The sequence below is a fragment of the Bos mutus genome, chromosome 28 (assembly GCF_027580195.1).
Source record: "Bos mutus isolate GX-2022 chromosome 28, NWIPB_WYAK_1.1, whole genome shotgun sequence".
NCBI classification, from domain to species: domain Eukaryota; kingdom Metazoa; phylum Chordata; class Mammalia; order Artiodactyla; family Bovidae; genus Bos; species Bos mutus.
Genome location: NC_091644.1, coordinates 15,928,527 through 15,948,457, shown reverse-complemented (window position 1 = coordinate 15,948,457; position 19,931 = coordinate 15,928,527). Strand labels below are relative to the sequence as shown.

The 19,931-nt window shown below is 50.1% G+C and overlaps 1 protein-coding gene across 15 annotated transcripts in view; it reads right to left on the bottom strand.

The window, feature by feature from the left end:
- Nucleotides 1-294: 294 nt before the first annotated feature.
- Nucleotides 295-19,931, bottom strand: part of CAMK2G (calcium/calmodulin dependent protein kinase II gamma) — a 55,440-nt gene continuing 35,803 nt past the window's right edge. For 3 of the 15 annotated variants that reach the window (XM_070364451.1, XM_070364447.1, XM_070364449.1), the window contains 8 exons: nucleotides 11,216-11,284; nucleotides 10,042-10,086; nucleotides 8,556-8,604; nucleotides 7,243-7,356; nucleotides 5,209-5,284; nucleotides 4,759-4,853; nucleotides 2,818-3,062; nucleotides 295-2,327 (listed from right to left, as the gene is read on the bottom strand). In XM_070364451.1, coding sequence (XP_070220552.1) covers nucleotides 2,830-3,062; nucleotides 4,759-4,853; nucleotides 5,209-5,284; nucleotides 7,243-7,356; nucleotides 8,556-8,604; nucleotides 10,042-10,086; nucleotides 11,216-11,284 — 681 coding nt within the window. In that variant the 3' untranslated portion in view covers nucleotides 295-2,327; nucleotides 2,818-2,829. Of the gene's footprint in view, nucleotides 2,328-2,817; nucleotides 3,063-4,750; nucleotides 4,854-5,208; nucleotides 5,285-7,242; nucleotides 7,357-8,555; nucleotides 8,605-10,041; nucleotides 10,087-11,215; nucleotides 11,285-13,503; nucleotides 13,537-19,931 lie in introns of those variants that run through there. The other 12 variants (XM_070364448.1, XM_070364452.1, XM_070364450.1 and 9 more) reach the window with 7 other exon arrangements.

Sequence of the window (19,931 nt, the reverse complement as noted above, 5' to 3'; positions counted from 1 at the left end):
ACTGAGGGGCTGCGGGGGAGGGGGCGGGGCGGCCCTAGACGGGGGCGGGGCCCGGAGGCGGGGCGAGCCTCGGAGCTCACCTCCGAAGAGCGCAAATTCTCCCCAACCCCAATCCCAAACTCGCCTCAGCAATCCAGTGGGGTGATTGGAGGCCGATTAGTTTAGGAGGAAGTTTTATTCTAAAATGGGTCCAAAAGGAGTGGGAGAAGGTCCAGTTCTCCACCAGAAGCCTTGTAACCCAGGCTGTTAAATCTAAACCTCTGGGCATAAGCCTCCCACAGCAGTAACACAATGGACTGTTTAAAGGTTATTTTATTAAATATCTTCAGTTCAAGGTTTCATTGTAACAAAGCTATGAAGGGTCTACCAACATTCAGAACAAACACTATTTTTAAATTATTTCTATGTCATCATGCAAAAATTCTGCATCAAATGCCTTCCATTTCCTGTTTAAAAGGTGGTGGTGGTGTTGTTTTTTAATAGTCTATTGTCTATAGATGCTGACATTAGCCCCAGAAGAGGAGTAAGAATGCTAAGAAGTGGGGCTGGAGCAGCCATATGAAGCTATGGGTCTTAATGAACTCTAAGACCATTTGTCTTCAAGCCAGCAAAACCAAACCCTGTGGTGAAGGTGTCTGCGTGCTGGTACTGCAGGCTGCAGGGCGGGAGACGGCTGGGACCCGGGGGCTGGGGCATGCAGGAGGTGCTCGGAGGAGCCTGGCTAAATCCAAGCACCAGCACCCGTGAGTATGCTCTCTTCTCAGCTGGCTCCAAGGTAAACCTGTAGCTTTGCCTCTTCTCCCAGCTCCTGTGCCTCCTTAAGGCAGTCCAGGGAGCTGGGGTCTACCCATCTCTCCCCCAATAGTGCAGACATTTGTGCAGACAGACCTGCACAGTTGTTTGGGGGGAAACCAAAGCCATGACCAATTGCTCCTCCATTATCATCTCTGCTATCTGCTTAGAGTATACATTCTTCCCTCCTGGAATGGAACTCCTTGAGCACAGAGAGGGACAACGAAGGTAGGAGCCTTGGCTCTGGATATCTCTTTTGGGTACATGCAGGTGAGACGGGGGTGATGCCCATGCAGATTGTCCAGCAGTAAGTCTATACTTCAGTTGGTCAGTAAAGAAGTCTCTTTATAGAGGATACCTCTTCTTGCCAGAGTAGTCAAGTCAGTCTCAAAGACAGGAAAAGAGATTGGCGTGCAGCAAGGGAAGAGTAAGAAGGGAGGCAGCCCTGAGGGCAGCCTGAATGCATAGAAACAACCGTCAACTCAATCCCGCTGCCTCACTCCTCCCATCCCACAGGGGCACTTGGCAGAGGGCCCAGGCCCAGATGAGAGTCAACACAGGGACCACCACCAAGAGAAGGCAAGACAAAGATGGTCCAAGTCAGCACGGAAACAGAACTGCCAAAGGTGGCAGGGGGAGCCCAGACCAAGGCCTGGCTCTCTCTTTGCTAAGTTATAAGAAAACAAACACAAAGCAAAGCGGCAACCCCTCCCACTTCCCAGCTGCTAGGATTGGGCCTCAAGATCAGAGCCCACGTGCATTGTGCATCCTATAGAAATGGATGAGTAAGTGAGTGCATGTCAGACTAACACGAGGTTTCTCATCAGCTTCGGAGCAGACACGCTTCTGCAGCACCAATTCTCTTCCCTTCTACGCTAAATGGTAGAGTACAGCAACGTCCGGGCCCTGCTTCTCAGTCCTGAGGCCACTGCTTCTCAGCTGCCTCCACGGCAGGCTGGGAGCTCCACATTCTCTCCCAAGAAGGTCTGTTGGCCACGGTGTTCTCATAAGCCTCGTTCTAGGCGCGTATACAAATTCTGAAGAAGTCCATTCCGAGACCTGGGGCAGGCAGGCCATCTCAGAGGCTGCAGTCACATCACACAGCCCCCAGAGCTCTGTCAGAGTTCTTGCCTGGTCCCGAGTCCATGGAGGCCAGAGGCCGAGCTCACCTCTTCAGGGCTGGTGGGTGAGCCCACTGCTTGTGCCAGGATGGGCATCACCCAGACTCCTGCCTTCTTGCCAGCCCAAGGGCTGTCGATGGTTTTAAAACACATCATGGTATGGATCCCACTTTTTTTTAACAATCTTTTTTTTTTTTCTTTTTTTCCCCCTTAAATGTAAAAAACACCTCGGTACAGCAGAGACAGACACGAAGGGCGGGCGGGAGGGCTGCATGCAGGGGCGTGCATTGGCTGCTGCCGCTTTGTAATTTAATTGTTTTAAACCTCAAACGAACAGGACTGCCGCTGTCACTCAGGCCCTCCAGAGCCACTGGCTGCGAAGGTTTGACCTCCGGCTGGGATCTCCTCATGCCCCTGTCAAACAGGACAGACGTGGTAACAGGACAGAGGACAGTACGCACACAGGAGTTCCAGAGACTTAAACACAATTATACACGTGGTCAACTCTGCCTGAGAAGGTGGAGGATGAGGGGGGAAGCTAGTATTTAAACAGAACATCGCCTCCCATTTGCTGAGCACTTACTGACTGCTTTACCTAAAAGGACCTTATTTAAATCTCACAACAAAGGAGGCAGGCACAGCTCGCTCCTTCCCTCTTTTTAACAGCTGAGGCAAATGAGGCTTAGGGAGGGGAAGTAACCTGTTCAAGGTCACCCAATGTAGTGTCATGGAGCCAGACCCAAGTCTGTCTGACTTGAGAGCATAACTTATTGCACCCACCACACTGCCGGCCTTCACTGCGCTCCTGGGACGGCCCGAATGTCCTCCCCCAAGGCCACCTCTCAGCCCCTTCCTCCTCCTCTGACCCCACGTGTCCCAGCCCCCCGCGCCCCACCAGGTGCACCTGTGGCTGAGCTCACTGCAGCGGTGCGGCAGGGGCCCCTGAGCAGTGATAGTGGACATTGAGCCACTTGCCATCCCGGCGATGCCAGACCCGGGTCTCCTCCGACTGGCTGGTGCGAGGCCGACCCTGCCCATCGATGTACTGGGTGAGGCGGATGTAGGCAATGCAAGCCGCGTCCTCTCCGATCACATGGACGTGTGGGTTCAGGATGGTGGTGTGGATGGGCTTGCTGTTCTTGGACAGGACTGTAGTGGGCAGGGCGGGGTGAGGTAGGTAGGAGGGCGTCAGGCCTGGGGACGGGCATTTTCCTCCCAGCCTGCACTTCCCAAGTCTCACCCTCTCTCCAGTAACCATTCTGGGAGTCGCCAAGTTCCCCCATACACTCTCCAGAGGCTGGGAAACCCCATTAGATTAGTTTCAATTATTTAAAAGGAAGAGAAAGGTGGGGAGCAGTGTTAGCAGCAGCTAGTATTTTAATCAGACAATGTACTGCGGGTTTTACATGCATGAGCCATATTCCTTGGTCGATATTATTTTCTTCGTTATAAGATAAGGAAATAGGCTCAAGGAGGTGAAGTAATTTGCCCACACAACATCTGAACTCTAGATTATCTTAACGAAAGCCTGTGACGATCTTTCTACCCCGACAGGTGGGTTTAGATTTCATAAGCGTTGTGTGTGCTCAGTCGCGTCTGACTCTTTTGCAACCCTATGGACTGTAGCAGGCCAGGCTCCTCTGTCCATGGGATTTCTCAGGTAAAAATACTGGAGTGGGTTACCATTTCCTTCTCCAAGGGATCTTCCCGACCCAGGGATCAAATCCTTGTCTCCTGTCTTGGCAGGTGGATTCTTTACCATTCTGAGTCATCTGGGAAGCCCTCATAAGGGTTGGCTTGTCCATAACTAGGGCTGTAGAGTAAAACCAGGAACTTAAAATATTCAAAATTGATTTTTGACTTTTATAAAGGTCCAAAGTTAAAAAAAAATAAAGTCAGCAAAGCACCAAGCTGAGGGTACTCCCAGAGCCCCCAGGATCCTCTGGGGGGAAACCAAAAGAAGATGTGTGGCCATTATCAGCAAACACCATGAACTGTGTTGCTTTTACTGAGATTCACATTTTAGTTCAATTCGAATGTTAGGGGCTACACAAGACCTTTCAGAGAATTTCTGTGAGCTCTGGAATTGCTTCTGGCTAATAGACTTACTTAGATAACCTAGGGTTTATAACTGTAGCTGAGACATGAAGAGAATGGTAGTTAGCAGAGAAAACAGTGAGAAAATAAAATTCAGGGCAGGATAGGGAAGGCCAAGGATAAAGTGGGAAAGATGAGGAAAAAAAATAAGGAGAGGGATGGTCTTAGTGGAAAGAAAGATGGGAGGAGGTGATGAATTAGCTTCTTATGCTCTGGGACTTCCAGGAACTGTCTGGAGCACAACACCCCAGCCACCCACCCCTAGCCAGGACTCCTGTCTCCCTCAGTGGCTGGAAGGAGGACCCTAGCCACAACTTCCGACCTCACAGTCGTCAACGGTGCCCTGTTACTTGCTTGCACATTCTTATCCTGGTTTTAATTTCCTCTATTGTGAAACCTGCAGACACAGAGCTTCATTATTACTCGTTGATATCATCTCAACCTAACCTCTCATGGTTTCCAAGTGCCTTGGAAAGAGGTAAGGCTTAAAGAAATACAGTGGCCTTGATTATTATACAGCGGCACTGCTGCAGAACAGAGGGGCACACGGGGCTCTGGGAGGAGGGCCTTTGGAGATGCCAGCTGAAGACCATCCTCAGCGCCCCGGAGGCAAGCACACAGACCAGAGTGCGGCAGGCAGGCCCAGTAAGGGAAAAGCGGGCGACTGGGAAGAGGAGAAGGTGAGCAGGGACAGAGGCAAGGGGGTGAGGGGCAGGCAGGAGTATCTCGGCAGCACGAACCCACTCACGATTCTCAAAGTAAAACTTATGGAAATCCATCCCTTCCACGAGGTTACCCAGGGCCTCAGGCTCAAAGGAAGTGAGGCCTGGATCACAAATCTTCCTACAGGGGAGGAGAAAAAAAAAAAAGCAGCCCGTCAGTCTTTTATGAGAATTATTGTCTATCTTCCTCCAGCGGCAGCAGGTGAGCTGTAGGCTGGGCCTGACAAGTTGGCTGAGATCTCAGGGCCCTGCCAGCTGAGCAGCTTGGCTCCACCTTTTCAACCCACCAGCCCGGGCACCACGGGTGGGCTCAATCACCAACGTCTACCTGGAAGGGCTCCCAGGGGCCTGGTGTTTAACTCAGATGCTGTGCCCAAGGCCCAGCCTTCTCTTTTCCCTGGATCCCAGCTGCTTTTTGAAAGGCGGGAAAGGCTTGAGAGATGACTTTGATCTCAAGGAAATGGGTCTCTACTCACGTGTAGGCCTCAAAGTCTCCATTGTTGATGGCCTCAATCAGTTGTTCTGTGATCTTAATGATCTCCTGTTTCCGCACTGTAGGGGGAAAAATCCAGCAATTTACCCATGTGAGACTGGGATTCTCCCAAGTGACGCAAAGCCCTCCCCAATCCATCAGAGAATCCCCTGTGATTTCTTTGACAAAGACATCCCTCTTCTCTCTTTAAGGCCCTTCTCTGGAAAAGCGAGCCCACCGTTCTCTCCCTTTGCCCTCTGTTGTCCACAGAGCTAATGACCCTTTTGTCCTAAAGCCCACCTTATGATCCTCTGGCCTTTGCCTCCCTCTCCATCAATAACCAGGATGCAGAAAACACTCTTGTCTTTAAAGCCAAGGAGGCTGACACCCTGTGAATACTCTGCCCTCAGTCTTTGAATCCCATCCCCACAGGTTCAGGCTCTCAAAGAAGCATCTCCTGGATATGGCTGTTTCCACCACTCATTTCTCTCACCTGAAGGGGCTCAGTCAGGTCTCAATTACCAGCTCTTCCCCCATCCCCCCACCCCTCACAGAGTGGTCCAAAACTTAGCTCTGGGCACCAGCCAGCCTGAAAGCAGACTCTAGCCAGGGTTGAGGAGGGCTCCAAAGAATGAATAGACCCCTGGGATGGATGCTTAATTCTCTTCGCCTTATTCGTCTCCTCCACAGGGCTTTTTGGGGTAAAGGGTCTTGGAACTATAAACACTTTTTAAATGGAGCCTCTTACCAGCTCCATTTACCCTTGGAAAAACTCTAAATCTCATACCAGCTCTCAAGCCAGGATGTGTCCCTCAGGAAAACCAAGGACAAGGCTCAGACTGACAGGCAGGCAGAGTTGGTGCCCTCAGAGTGCCCCCCACCCCAATTCCAAGCCAAGGGACTGCTGATGACACCCCGCTCTCATGAGCAGGAGACACGCTCCTTCTCACTTACAGGGAGCGCCACTATTAGCAGAGGGCGCTGCCAGGGCAAGGGGGGCCCAGCCTAACCCTGACCGGAGCCCCAGGCTGGCCCAGGCCATGAGCGAGAGGCTGCAAGACAAATGTGAGCATTAGAACAGCACAGCCAAGGGGCACAACTGGGAGAGGACAGTGGAGCCACAGGTACAGCCAGCACAGGGCCCCACGGGCATTAGCACCATCAGGAGGGCGGCTCGGGTGAATAAGCAGGAGGTTAGGGGAACCACAGAGCTTCATCCACTTTCTAAAGGCAAGCAGGTATGTGCACACGCAGACACCCACACACACACATACACCCTCTCCAACCCCACCAAGCCCATCTGCAAGACCTGACTGGGGCCCTACGGGTGAAGAGGCTCGTGTTTAGAAACTCTAGAAGTATCGATGGTAGGAGGGAAAGAAGCAGACGAAGGCATCCTCTACAAAAACACAACTGAAGATGTAAATACAAGCTACCACTAACCAGCTAAGCATCGTATCAAGATGTTCCACTATCCCATTTACATTTCTGAGGTGTCATTTTATTACCACTTTACAGATAAAGAAACTGTAGCTCCAGGAGGTTAAGCTACTTCACGCATTTTTGAAGGTAGTGGAGCTAGATTTAAACTCAGGTCAGTCTCACCCCAAGCTCTTAGTGTGATATTATGCTGACCCTCAAGAAGCACTGAGGGGAACACGTTTTCTTGACTATGAATTTCTCCACCACCTCACACCCACTACCATGGGCCTGACTTCTGACTCCACCTTTCTTCCTGCTCAGCACTGAGACAAGGCTCTCTGCATACCCCACTGGCTTTCTACTCCTTCCCTCCTGCCACATTCTTCCACCCGCTTTTCTTCATGTCTTTGGGCCCCGGTCTCAAGGACCTCTGTCTGGTCTTAACAGCACCTCCAATCAGCTCCCCCACCCAGCAGAGGCTGAGCTCCCGAAGCTGTAGTCACTAGATGACAGCTGGGCTGGGCTGACAGCTCTGGGCAGTGGGTGGGGGGATCCCTGAGGGGCTTCAGGACGAGCCAGGGAGACGGAAGCCAGAATGTGCCTCCCTCACACTTACTGGCTGAGGAGCAGAGAGAAGGCTGGGGCTGCATGCCTGCAGAGGGGGCTGTCCTGTCCCGGGAGCTCCGTCCTTCAGGCATCGAGCTGCCATTCCCAGTGCGGAGCGGGGCAGCTAGCCAGCCAGGGCAGGGCAGGGCAAGGCAGAGCAGCCAAAACAAACAAAACAAGGCAGGTGAGCGAGCAAGCCGGACAGGACCCGAGCCCGTGGCACTGAAGAACCGAGGCAAGGCGATGCCTCGGGTTGCTGTGGACCTGGGACCACGTCCACGCTGGCGGAGAGGCCTCCCAGCTGAAAGCCCCAGGAAGGGGCACAGACCTGGGTTTGCGGCTTCCAGAGGAGCCTTCCAACAGCCTGTACAAGGAGCCCTGCTCCCAGGGAAGATGTTCTAGGGACCAGGGCTACAGGGTCGAGAGCCCAGCAGTGAAGGAGCCGCTTACTCTGCCAGTATCACCAGAACTGAAATGACCTGATCTCAATCCCGGCAGCCCTGAAGGCACTGTTCTTTGCTGCCTTATATATTTCTGCTTTCTCTTCTTTTCTTGATTACCAAAGGTTTGCTTGCTCCCTTATTGCCTCGGGTGTGCTCGCTCAGCTGTGAGCTGCAACATTCCTCCGACTTTTCTGAGAACCTGGCCTAAGGTCTCTTACTGAAGGCAAAGGGAACAATCCCAGGAGGCCAAACCAAAGAGCCGGACAGAGATTCACAGTGGTCTGGCCTGCCATGCCTTCCCATGTCCCCTGGCACTCTGGCCAGGCCCAAACTTAAGCTGGTGTTCTCACGGGACCACTGGGGCAGGGCCAAATGTGGCTCTGACTCCGTCACTCATGCCAAGGCTTTGTGACGAGAGTGACCCACCAACCCCAACGCGTCCAGGACTGTTCTAGTTTTAGAGCCCAAAGTTCTACATCCTGGGGAGTTACCTTAGTGCCCGGGAAACTGGGATCACTGGTGACCTTATTAATGGCTCATGACGTCTGCAGGCCACCTCTGCGGGGACTCAAGATGTCCCTGATCTGGGATATCACACTGTAGCAGCGACAGGAGCAACTCTCTGAGCCCTGGGCCTGGACAGGCTCAGGAAAAGCCCTCGTTTAACTATCCTAGACGTGGGGTCAAAGAAGAGAAGCCACCTGCCCAGCCCAGCAACACGAGACAGGGGCCTCATCCCTGGGCCCATGGAAAGTAGCTTTTAGGCCAAACCCTCTCCTAGGGTACAAGGAGCCACCAATCTCAGTTCTTGGGGGAGATGAGGCAGGTGTCCCCTCGGGACACTGCTGGGGCCCCTTCCCCACTATGGGCCAACACCTACCTTTGAGGTCCTCATCTTCTGTGGTGGTGTTGCAGCTCTCTGTGGAGCCCTGCGGGCCAAAAAGAACAAGTTTCTATAAACTCAGGCCCTTGGAAACCAGAGGAACCAAGCCGAACAAAAGCAGAGTACGTGTTCCTATGGGAGCTGCAAGGAGGAATCAGACCCTTGCCATGTGACTCTTATAAAACTCTGATTCCCAAACACCCTCCCGAGTCTTCCCTAACTCAGTAAATGTACCACTTATCCAGTTGTTCAGGCTAAAATCTGGAGGTCTGATTTTATAAGATGCTGATGCCTTTCTTTCTTCCCCTCATGTCCCAATTATCCAATCTAAAACCAAATCGGTCAGTTCTACCTCCAAAATAAATCGCGTCTTACCTCCTCTCTTCCAATGCACAGCTGAGCCCAAGATACTAATATCTGGCACCTGAACTCATACCATAGCTGCCTGGCCTCCCTGTTTCCACACCTGCCTCTTCCCTAAAGTTCTTGCCCATAACACGGCCAGTTTTTCGATGTGTAAATTGGACTCCATTACTTCCCCGCTAAGAGCCTCTAACAGCTTTTTGTTGCTGCTGGTAAAAAATACAAACTCATATCAACCTGACCAAGCAGGTCCCGCCTGCCCCTCCAGCTTCACCGCCCTCCTGCCTCCCTCTCCTTGCTCACCATGCTCTGAGCTCTGATTTCCTCTGCGCCAGGCCCCGACCCCCGCATCCTCACTGTCTAGGGCACTCTGCCTCAGGGTCTACCCGGCTGCCACCTTCCAGTTGTTTAGTATTTTAGCTCAAATATCACCTCCTAAAGGAGGCCCTTCCCGACCACTTAATTAGAGGCCCTGTTCGTTCTCTATTTACTTTGTGACATTTTCTTTATAGCATTTATCGCTACTGGATTTTATCTTATTTGTACAGTTTTTGTTTATCATCTGCTTCCCTTACACCTGTGGAGAGAGATTTCCTCTTGTCACCTCTGTAAACCAGAGCTGTGGATGGTTCAATAAATATTTACTAATGGTAGTAAAAATAAGGAGACAAGGATATTGAGGACATCAAGGAGCGAGGCAATGGAGAATTAATGCTCTAGGATTTGTATATTTTTGCCTCTGTTTTACTAGCTCATGTTTACTCTGATTTAAGCTTCACCAGTCATGGAGGAAGATTCTATTATTATTAGCATCTCCAGTTTTCAGATAAGGAAACTGAGATGCAGAGTGGGAGGGTGACTTGTCCAGTGGCCCAGGGCCAGGATGCAAATGCAGACCTGTCTGCCTCTAGAGCCTGAGCTCAGAATCACTGAGGTATGATGTTCTTCCCCGGAACACTGTGCGACAGGCCATTTGCTGCCCCCAGCCTAGACCCTGCAAACACCATGGCCCCAGGCGCAGCCTCTAGGCTGCTGTCTCCAGGACCCTGAGACCCTGTGACCCAGCCCACCTGTTTCCTGCTGACCTGGAAAGCAGGAGGCCAGCTCAGGAGCCACTCACCTTGATCCCATCAGTAGCGTTGTGTACCACGGTGGTTTGTGGCTCCTGTGAGAGAAGATGAAAGTTACCCTCTTGACCTGGGAACGGACCTACGGCTCTCCCCTGAGGGACCCCAACCCTCGAATATTGACCCTATGATGACCACTGAGGCCTGCTCGCCAGTCATTCTTACAAGACAAAATATCCTGGTTCAACTGGGTCCCAGGCAGCTGGAAGGCCCAGATTTAGGGGACAGCACTGGCTGGTTAGGAGGAGAGGCCTGGTACTTAACGGAAGCAGGTATTGGGGAAGCTGAGGACAAGGGCCCCTGCTCTCAAATGCAGCCAGACCTGAGTGTCCTTTCTCCCATGGGACAAGTACTCTGGAGCAGCTGTGGGGCTGAGGGTACAGGCTGGGCCTGGCCAACAGTGCTCACCAGGGGGTGTGTGGGAGACAGGGATACTGGGAGAGTGGACTGAGGTCTCCCCGAAAGATTCACAGGTGGCCCTCAGCGAGTTGAGCCCAGACTGCTGCCTGTTCCACCCACCCCTACCTCTCCCCAAGTTCCTGTCCTCAGCAGGCAGCTCTGGGGGACAGGGTGCAGGGAGGAGGAGGTGGGGAGCAGCACCGGTTCCCCTCCCTCTCTCCCAGTCACCCCCCTGGCCATCTCCACTTAGCCAGCAGCAGAGGGGGCCCTGAGAGCACTTAGTGCCCTTGACTGCGCCAGGACAGAACTCAGACAGCATGGGGGCTTCCCAGACACCTCAGCACCATCCAGAGGTGGGGGACTCCAGGCCCCCTTCCTATTCATTGCTTTGTAAAGGAGGGGCTGAGGCAGATTTTACAAGGAGGCCTTCAAGAACTGAGGTACAGAGCCCAGGGAAGCTCCTACCCTCTCCCTTTAGAAGCAGCTCACCTTCCCGGCCCCCCAGCAGACCCATTTGGGGCTGGGAGGCTTAGCTGAGAGCCCTGATCACTCTTCCCCCCCAAGAGCACAGGGAGCAGGAGCAGTTATGCCATGCAGGAGGGAGCATGGCCAAGCGGGACCACGAGGGGGCAGTACACAGAGCCACCTGCTCTACAGGGATGAGAAGGGACGTGGCCAAGGAGGCCTGGCAGGGGGGCGAGAGAAGGAAGCGGGCAGAAGCGGGAGGCAGCCAGGGGCAGGGGCGGAGAAGCCGTAGTCAGGAGGTACCATGGCCGTCTGCAAGGGCGCGGGCTCTTGGGCTGGGCTTACGAGACTGTTTTTGTTGTTGCTCTGTGGCTGAGACAAGAAAACAGATGGTTTAGTTCCTCTAGAGTCACCAAAGTTGCTTGGATTTGACTCCCAGACCTCCCTTGTCCCCCAGCTTGGTCCGGAGGCGCTAGACCTGAGGTGGGCTAACACTCCCGTGACACTCTGGGGTGGGAGCAGTGGCTGGACAGATGATCAGAGATTATTTGGAGGGACCCAGAGACCTAGCCCTGGAGGCATCCTCAAGGTGGAAGGAGCCCAAAGACTCGTTTGAAAAGCATCTCTCCAGAAATCTTTGCTGATGTTAGGTGCCCTGTCATTGTACAATCATACTTCACGCAGAGAAATTCAGATTTTCTCACTTTATAGGGGGAAAGAAATGTAGTTTATGAGAAAGCAGAACAACATTCAGAAACTCTGGGTCCCTGTGGGCAGCCTCCTGCTGCCCTTTCCATCTGCCACCTGCATTTCCTTCCCCTTACAACACTAGATTGAAGCCTGATCTGAAGAGGAACAAGAAGAGAAAGAAAACCTGGTCGAGGAGACAGTATCCACAGAGGAAAGGGGTGGAATTTGACTCTGGATACAAAAGGCAACCACTGACCCGGGGGAGCAGACACAGGGCTGTGCTGTTGGCCTTTTTGTCTGACTGATCTTAGACGTGATCAGCTGGGAATAAGGGCAGAACTCCAAAGAGCAGCAGGTGGGTCCAGGTGGGAGCTGTGTCAGCAGTCCCAGTCCTCAGGAAACAGCAGGCTGCCTAGCAGGCCAACAGCAGCAGGCCACTAGGCTATCTCCTTGCCTTTCAGAATATCACACTGAGTGGCACAGCAAGGGAGGCAGGAAGAGGACGGCGAGGAAGGAAGGAGGCCGATCTCCAGGGCAAGGAGCCGTATTGATGCTCCCTGCCTCTTAGAATCCCCTAACCAATAAATACACTGAGTCTCACTGGGAGTCCGTGTGGAACCAGGAGCCACTAAGGAGCAGCCTGATGCCTGTGAGCTCTTCAACATGCAGACACACAAATGTCCAGCGACCATCAATGTGCGGGGTGCCGAGGAGGGCACACTGGCAGCGAGGACGTGCTTTTTCTCCCCCAGAACACATCCAGGAAGCTCTCTAGACTGCCCTACTTCTTCTTGCCCGGAAGCCTCTTTTGTGGCTCCTTGGACCACACCTGAAGCTGTAACTTGCTATCAGTGGTTGAGACGTTCCCAAATCTGGGGCTCGGCATGGAACCTCAAGCCAGGTACCAGGTGCTTTAAGACTCTGCTGAACTCTGCAGGCTGGAGAAGGGGGCCCCAGGAATAGACAGAATGTGGGCCTAATCTCACAAAAGCTCTGCTCTCTTCCATATCCCCCAAAAAAGTGCAGAGCCCTCCTCACTCAGCTGCTGACATGGACCTATTCGGGGCTAATTGAACAAAGCCATTGTGTTTGCAAAGCTGAGACAAAGACCCTGACCCGGGGTAAGGACTGTATCATGTCTGTAAAACCTGCCGTATCTGTGGAGGGCTGGGATGTCACACAGGTAGCCCCACCTCTGGCTTTAATATCAAGTTGGCCAAAAAAAGTTCATTTGGGTTTTTCATGACACCTTATGGAAAAATCCAAATGAACTTTTTGGCCAACCCAATAGATGTTTCATAAGGATTCAGGCTGCTGCATTCCCCTGGGTGCTCTGTGTCTCTTGAGAAAGAAGACAAGCTCTGCAGCCTTTCAGCTGGTGCCCCTGTGGGTGGGGTGGGAAGGACAAAACACGGGCACAGCCGGCTAATGGGCACCAGCACAGGGGAAAGCCACTGAGTGAGAGTGAGGCTCAGAGCCTCCACCCGGCTCCTCCACACTCCACACGGAGGCCCCCTGGCTGCTGATCCGTAGGAAATAGTGCTCGTGCCCAGGGAGCAGGGCCTCTCCTCCTGAGTGACCATGAGTGAGGGTCTCCCCCTGTGCTTTCCACCTGGCCCCGAATCCCTACCAGATTTACATCTTGCCCCAGGGCTGCTGGGGGCAGTCCAAGCGCTGCAGCGGGGAGTGCCACACCACACCTTCCAATGCCTAGTTCTGAGGCCGCTGGGTGACCTCGGGCACTGGACCCCGCCTGGCAGGACAGGCCACACCTGCCCGCACGGCACAGACATGCAGTGAGGATGAGGGAAGCACACGCACATGGCAGAATGGGTTTGCGTGGCTGGCAGGCGGGCGCAGGCAGCATGGAGCGGGCGGATGGGTGGGCAGGCAAGGCTCACCATTAGGTGCACGCTGGAACTCGACTTCCTTTTCTGGACACACCACAGCAAAAGGGAAAGAGAAGGGGAAAGAGGAGGTAAGAAGAGAAGCACAGAGACGCTGCAGGTTAGTGTGCCAGCGTGGGCTCTGCCTCAGGAGAAAGGAGGAGGAGGAGACCTGGAGTCCAGCACCAGAAGGGTTAAAACAGCGTCTAGACGGACAGGCACACACATCCCTCCAGACCCGGAGAAAGGGACGTTCACAAACACTGAGTATATTCTGAGGTGTCTCAGCTTTGCTCAGAGAACTTTTTTAATGGAGATTAAGCCACAGGTCTATGAGAGTAAGTAACATTTTGCTGCAAATTTATGGGTTTCGGCTTATTGAGCTCACCTATAGGATTATTTCTCTCACTACTAGGTCTGCCTGAGAATTGAGCGAACAGTTACCAGGTAAAGAGTCAAAGCTGCTTTAACAGCACTTCACTTCGGAACCTAGACTTTTTCACTGCACGTCGATAACTTTTCAAAGATGTTGGGCTTTTGAAAATCATTTGACAAACATCATATTTTGGCACCCATTTCTCTGTTGGTATGGCCATGCTCATTTATAAGATTTCAGTGTTTTATTGCATTTTGCAACTAGGGGGCAATAGAACATCAGGAGTGCAGGTGGTTAAACGTGATCACACGGCCACACAGATGCCAACCACGGGCAACACTGAAAGCACGGATGCCTTAGTCTCAACTAGATGCTCAAAAGCTTTATGTTCAGATATGAAACATGCAAAGAAAAATAAAGATTGTGTGGAACACTGAAAATACATCTCAGAAGACTATGTCTAAAAGTTGAAAGGTAATTAAGAATTTTATCAGTAGCTTGCCAGGAGACAGGAGTCCTCTTTAAACGTGTTTGTCTGTCTTTTGACTTGCATATTCATTAATAATACCCAACAAATGCTTGTTGAGGACTGTTATAGGCATGGTGAACACAGACAGATGTTTCTGTCCTCAAGAAGTTGATATTCTACTTGAGAAGACATTTTTGAGAATGCGTTTTGTTTTGTTTCAAAAGAAGGGGACTACAAGTATTTAAAAGAATGGCTCACAATTTAGAAATAGATCTAAGGAAAAAGAAAATCTAAATATAATGAGGCCTCTTGCTTTTACCCTTTCATATATACTCACATAGGAGATTTTACTTCCAAGTTATCCAAAAAAGAGGGATTTGCTTTACATTCATATATATTTATCACTTTATCCAACCAGAGGGGTAACACCTTGAAGGAAGGTCTGTATCTTATTTGTCTTGGCAATTAAGCAAAATGTCTTAGAGTTAACATTCGATCAACAAATGTTTGCAGAGTTAAACTGGGTTTGTTGATTGCTGACTGTGGCTTTCCCCCGGGTTAAAGCAGAGCACAGGCTTCTAACTCGCCTGGAATCCCAGCACCGAAAACTCTGCGGGGGCACAGCCCAAGGCTGGTCTTGTCAAAGGCCATGCAGGTTGCTTTCACTCACATCTTGCCTTCACTTTCTTCCATCTGCTTCAACTAATGAGGAATAAGTTCCCAATTTGCTCCCAACTGGCTCTCTTTTTCCTAAACTGCCCTGTAGGAAAACCCAGGATAATCCTTTCTACTCATGGGTTAGTTTCTACCAGGTGAGCAGACTTCTTTCCATTTCTTTCTCCATTCCTTTAGGGCTTTGCCCGCAGCTGTGCAGAGCAGGCCTCCTCCCCTGCAGCCAGCAGCACTATTTAATTTCCAGATCATTTTTTAAAGAACCACACCTCACTTATGTTTAACAACTAAACGTTTAAAATTTTAAACCAAAAGAAGGTTCAAGCGTCCTTCCCACACTGAAACATTCAAACAGTACTTAAGGAAAATAACAGGACCTCTCTCCCTTTTCTTTCTCCTCCCTTCCTCTCTCCCTTCTTTCCTCTCTTCCTTCTTTCCTTTCCTTATTTCTCCCTCCTCTCTCCTTAAAGACTGGATGGCCATGCTGGCCTGGGACTAGTGAATAGCACGAGCTATTCTCAGTGAGAAGTCTGTCCTCATAAGGGGCTCTGCTCCTCCGCAGACCCTGGGTCACTGGCATCTACTTTTGAAGAAACCTAAGCAGAACCTGCGGAAAAGGCAATGGCACCCCACTCCAGTACTCTTGCCTGGAAAATCCCATGGACGGAGGGGCCTGGTAGGCTGCAGTCCATGGGGTCGCTAAGAGTCGGACACAACTGAGCGACTTCACTTTCACTTTTCACTTTCATGCACTGGAGAAGGAAATGGCAACCCACTCCAGTGTTCTTGCCTGGAGAATCCCAGGGACGAGGGAGCCTGGTGGGCTGCCGTCTATGGGGTCACACGGATACGACTTAAGCGACTTAGCAGCAGCAACAGCAACAAGCAGAACCTGAAGTCCCCAAATTCAAGTGCGCAAGGAAGACTCTCTGCTCAAACCAATGCTAATATCCGAGAGCATCTGTGAAAACTTCTGGACAACAAGAAAGAAATCTCCCTGTGGACTCCCAGCAGGAACTGGGGAGTGGGGTGGGGCTGGGAAAGGAGGATGGGATCTAAAAGAACGGTTTGGGATGCTGACAGCTCAGGATCTTCTGAGCAGCTTCACAGGTCTCCCTCATAACACAGATTATCACCTTGACGCTCAACAAGGCCCAGAAAAGAAAAAACCCCGCACCTTGCCTTGTCCTTTCCTTCCGCTTTTGCGGCACTTTTATCCAACCACGCTGTTCATTATTAGATACTTACTCCTGATTATAAAAGGACCACAACCACATTACAAGCAGCTTGGAAAAGAGGGGAAAAAACACCCAGAGTCCTATCACTCTTGCCAGTCTTTTGTGTATCCAATTAAAAAGCATCATTGTAAGCTGTATACGAGTTTATCCTTCCTTTCTTTTAATACCTTACTTTAAAAATAAATAGCATCTTAATTTTTCTTCTGATTATCAAAGTAATACACAGTCTAGGTGAAAAATGTAGAAAATACAGAAAAATATATGAAATTAAGTTTCCAAATTCCCATCACGCAGTGAAGCTACTATTAACACTTCAGTGGGTTTTCTCCTGGTTCTTTTTCTATTCACCTATTATACACTGAATATAATCTAAAAAACTTTTTTTAAACAAAATTTAGATAGTAGTGTATGTACTGCTTTGGACCTCATTTTTCCACTTAAAACATTTCTGTCATTATATAGTCATAAAAATTAATAACTTTGTAATGGTCAATTAGATTCCCATAATTATTTAGTCATTATCTTATTGGCTTTTGATGTTCCCCATGTCATTATCTTGTTAGCTTTTGATGTTTCTCATCTTCTCATGGTTATAAATAACGTCATGTTGAACATCTTTCTGCTTTCAGTTTTTCCATATTTTGAATGATTCCTTTAGGAAAAATTCCCAGAATTAGAACTAAAGGGTAAAATAGGAACACTATTATGGCTTTTGACACACAGGCTGTTTTAGGAGGGAGTCCTTCTGATTTACACCACTACCACAAACTTAAGAGTCAAAAAATGGGGACTTCCCTGGTAGCCCACTGGTTAAGACTCTGCCCTCCCAGTGCAGGGTGCACAGGTTCGATCCCTAGTCGGGGAATTAAGATCTCCCATGCCACATGGTGTGGCCAAAAAAAAAGTGAAAATGGTAAAGCATTTCAACCTGCCTCTGACACCAGTGAGACCAAACACCCACGTTCGTTGGCCCATGCTACTTCCTGTTTCATATTGTTAGTTCATCTTCACTGACCATTCATCTGGCAGGTTTTAGAGGGTATTCTTATTTATTACACAAAGCTCTTTTGCATAAAAATAATATTAACTCATCCCATTAATGGGCTTCCCTGGTGGCTCAGATGGTAAAGAATCTGCCTGCAATGTGGGAGACCTGGGTTCAATCCCTGGGTTGGGAAGATCCCCTGGAGGAGGGCATGGCAACTCATTCCAGTATTCTTGCCTGGAGAATCCCCATGGGAAGAGGAGCCTGGCAGGCTACAGTCCATGGGGTCACAAAGAGTAGGACATGACTGAAGCAGTGAAGCACAGCACATCCCATCACACCTGCTGGGAATATTTTCCCCAATCTCTTATTGGCCTTTGAATTTTGGTTGGTCATGCCCTTCTTAAAAACTTGCATCTTAGTTTCTGGTCTCACCTCTATATTTAAAGTCTTTTTTCCCAAGCATAAGACTCATTTATGGAGCACTCAATCAGGGTCAGACCCTGGGCTAGGTTCCCCAAAGCAATTTAACTGCTGATTCTGTTTGCCTTAACCTGCGTTTCTGTGTTCCTGTAAGGACTGGCTTTGTTGTACACTTCTGTTCTTTGACTACCTCTTTCTTCATTTCCTTTGCTGATTCTTCTTCCAGCCTCTTAAAAACAGATAACCCTGAAGTTTCCTGGACTCTTAAACCTTTGTGTGCTTTGGATTCATATGGAGGAATGGAATTAGTCGGATTCTTCCTTCCACCCAAGGCTTCCTGAATCTGAAATCCAGGCTGGACCTTGGCATCTGTGTATTTTACCTAGCTCCTTAGGCTAGTCTTACATAGCTGTGCCTGAGGCCAGGAACTACAAAGTTCTGCTAGAAACCTATTCCCTAATGATGACACCTTTAACCTTCCTCTCACCATCTCAGCTGTCACTGCTTTATTTCAGGTCCTATTTTGTGCAACCACTCTTTGCTTCTGCCATACAAGAGCTAACAAGAGTTCCCAGAATCATCATGCTGTTTCAAACTCATGTATCTTCACATGCGCTATTCCCTCTGCCCGGAATGTCTTTCTCTTCCCTCCCCTTAACTGGGCAAAATCCAACTAGTCCTTCAAACTCAGTTTCCTGTTCTGGCTCAGATGCTGGGCTCTCTGCTCCCCAGTGGCTATCCTGCATGCAACTCCCTCCTTGACCTTAACAGACCACACCAGAACTCGTGGTTTCCCTGTCTCTCTCCCACGGTGAACATTTTAAAGGATGGATCATGTTGCTGCCTTCCCAGCTCCTCAGACCCAGAACTGGCTGAGTAAGTGGACTCATGAGATTCACTCATGGGAGTCCCTCTTTGCACATCCAGTGTTGACCTCCCTGGGCTATACCAGCAGCTTTAACGACCTCTCCACCCATTCCCTGGTGGTCTACTCATTGAGAATCTGCCTGCCAATGCCAAGGGTCACAGGTTCAATCCCTGGTCTGGGAAGTTCCCACATGCCGGGGAGCAACCAAGCCCCATGTGCCACACTACTGAGCCAGTGTTCTAGAGCCCACGGGCCCCAATTACTGAGTCCCTGTGCTGCGACTACTGAAGCCAATGCCCCTACAGCCTGTGTTCTGCAACAAGAGAAACACTGCAATAAGCTCGTGCACCACAACGAACAGTAGCTCCTGGGAGCCACAACGAGAGAACGCCTGTGCACAGCAATGAAGACCCAGCAGAACCAAAAATAAATAAATAAATCTCAAACAAAAAAGACCTCTCTACCCAGATCTCTACCTGTCTCAGTCTCAATGTGGTTCAAAAGAAAATCTCTCTTCCCTCTAAAACATTCCTTCACTGCTCCCCATTCCAGCAGAAATACCACCATTTCTTTTAACAGTCCTGAAACTTTGACGTTACCTTTGACGGACCCTCTTTTAATCCCTGAATCCAATGGGAACATCCTTTGTCATACTTATCAGGGCTAATGTCTAATCCGAGCCTGGCACTCATGGGCAGAGCTGGACCAATGGTCCATAGGCAGCACCTATCCCAGCCGGTTGGCCTGTGCTCCTCTGGTTAGTTTGAATGTTAACTCTTTACATTTCTCATCATCTTCACTTCACCCTATACCCAGACTATAATAAGCCCTAGTTGATACTTCTGTGTCTAGCTCCTACTGTCAACTTAAAAATGCACAATGTGAGAGTTGTGAATTAAGTTTTATTTGGGCAAAAATGAGGACTATAGCCCAGGAGACAGCACCTCAGATAACTCTGAGAAACTGCTCCAAAGAAGTAGAGGGCAAGGTCAGTATATGTGTGATTTTGGTAAAAGGGAAGTACATGCAATCAAACACATTTTTTTTTTTTTTTTCCCAGAAGGTTTCTGCTAGTCATGAGGAACACCGGTCACCATGAAGGATTTTAGTGGTTTTCTAGATATGGGAAGGTATAAGAATGAATTGGGCTCATAAAATTGGCTCCTGATTATATCTAACTATCTGAAGACCTGTTCTGCCAGTTTTTACCAGAGCACAGAGTGCCTCATTTCAGCTCTCCATCCTGAACTCCTTTCAGGGGGTGTTGAAATTAGTACCTGCAGCAACATAGATTTAATTCTTGTAGAGGCAGATGGTAAGTACCAATGGCAAGTGCCAATTTGTGGTTGACACTACCATCCTCTATTTACCCTTACACACTCAGCCAAGTCTTTCGAAAACATCACTCTTAA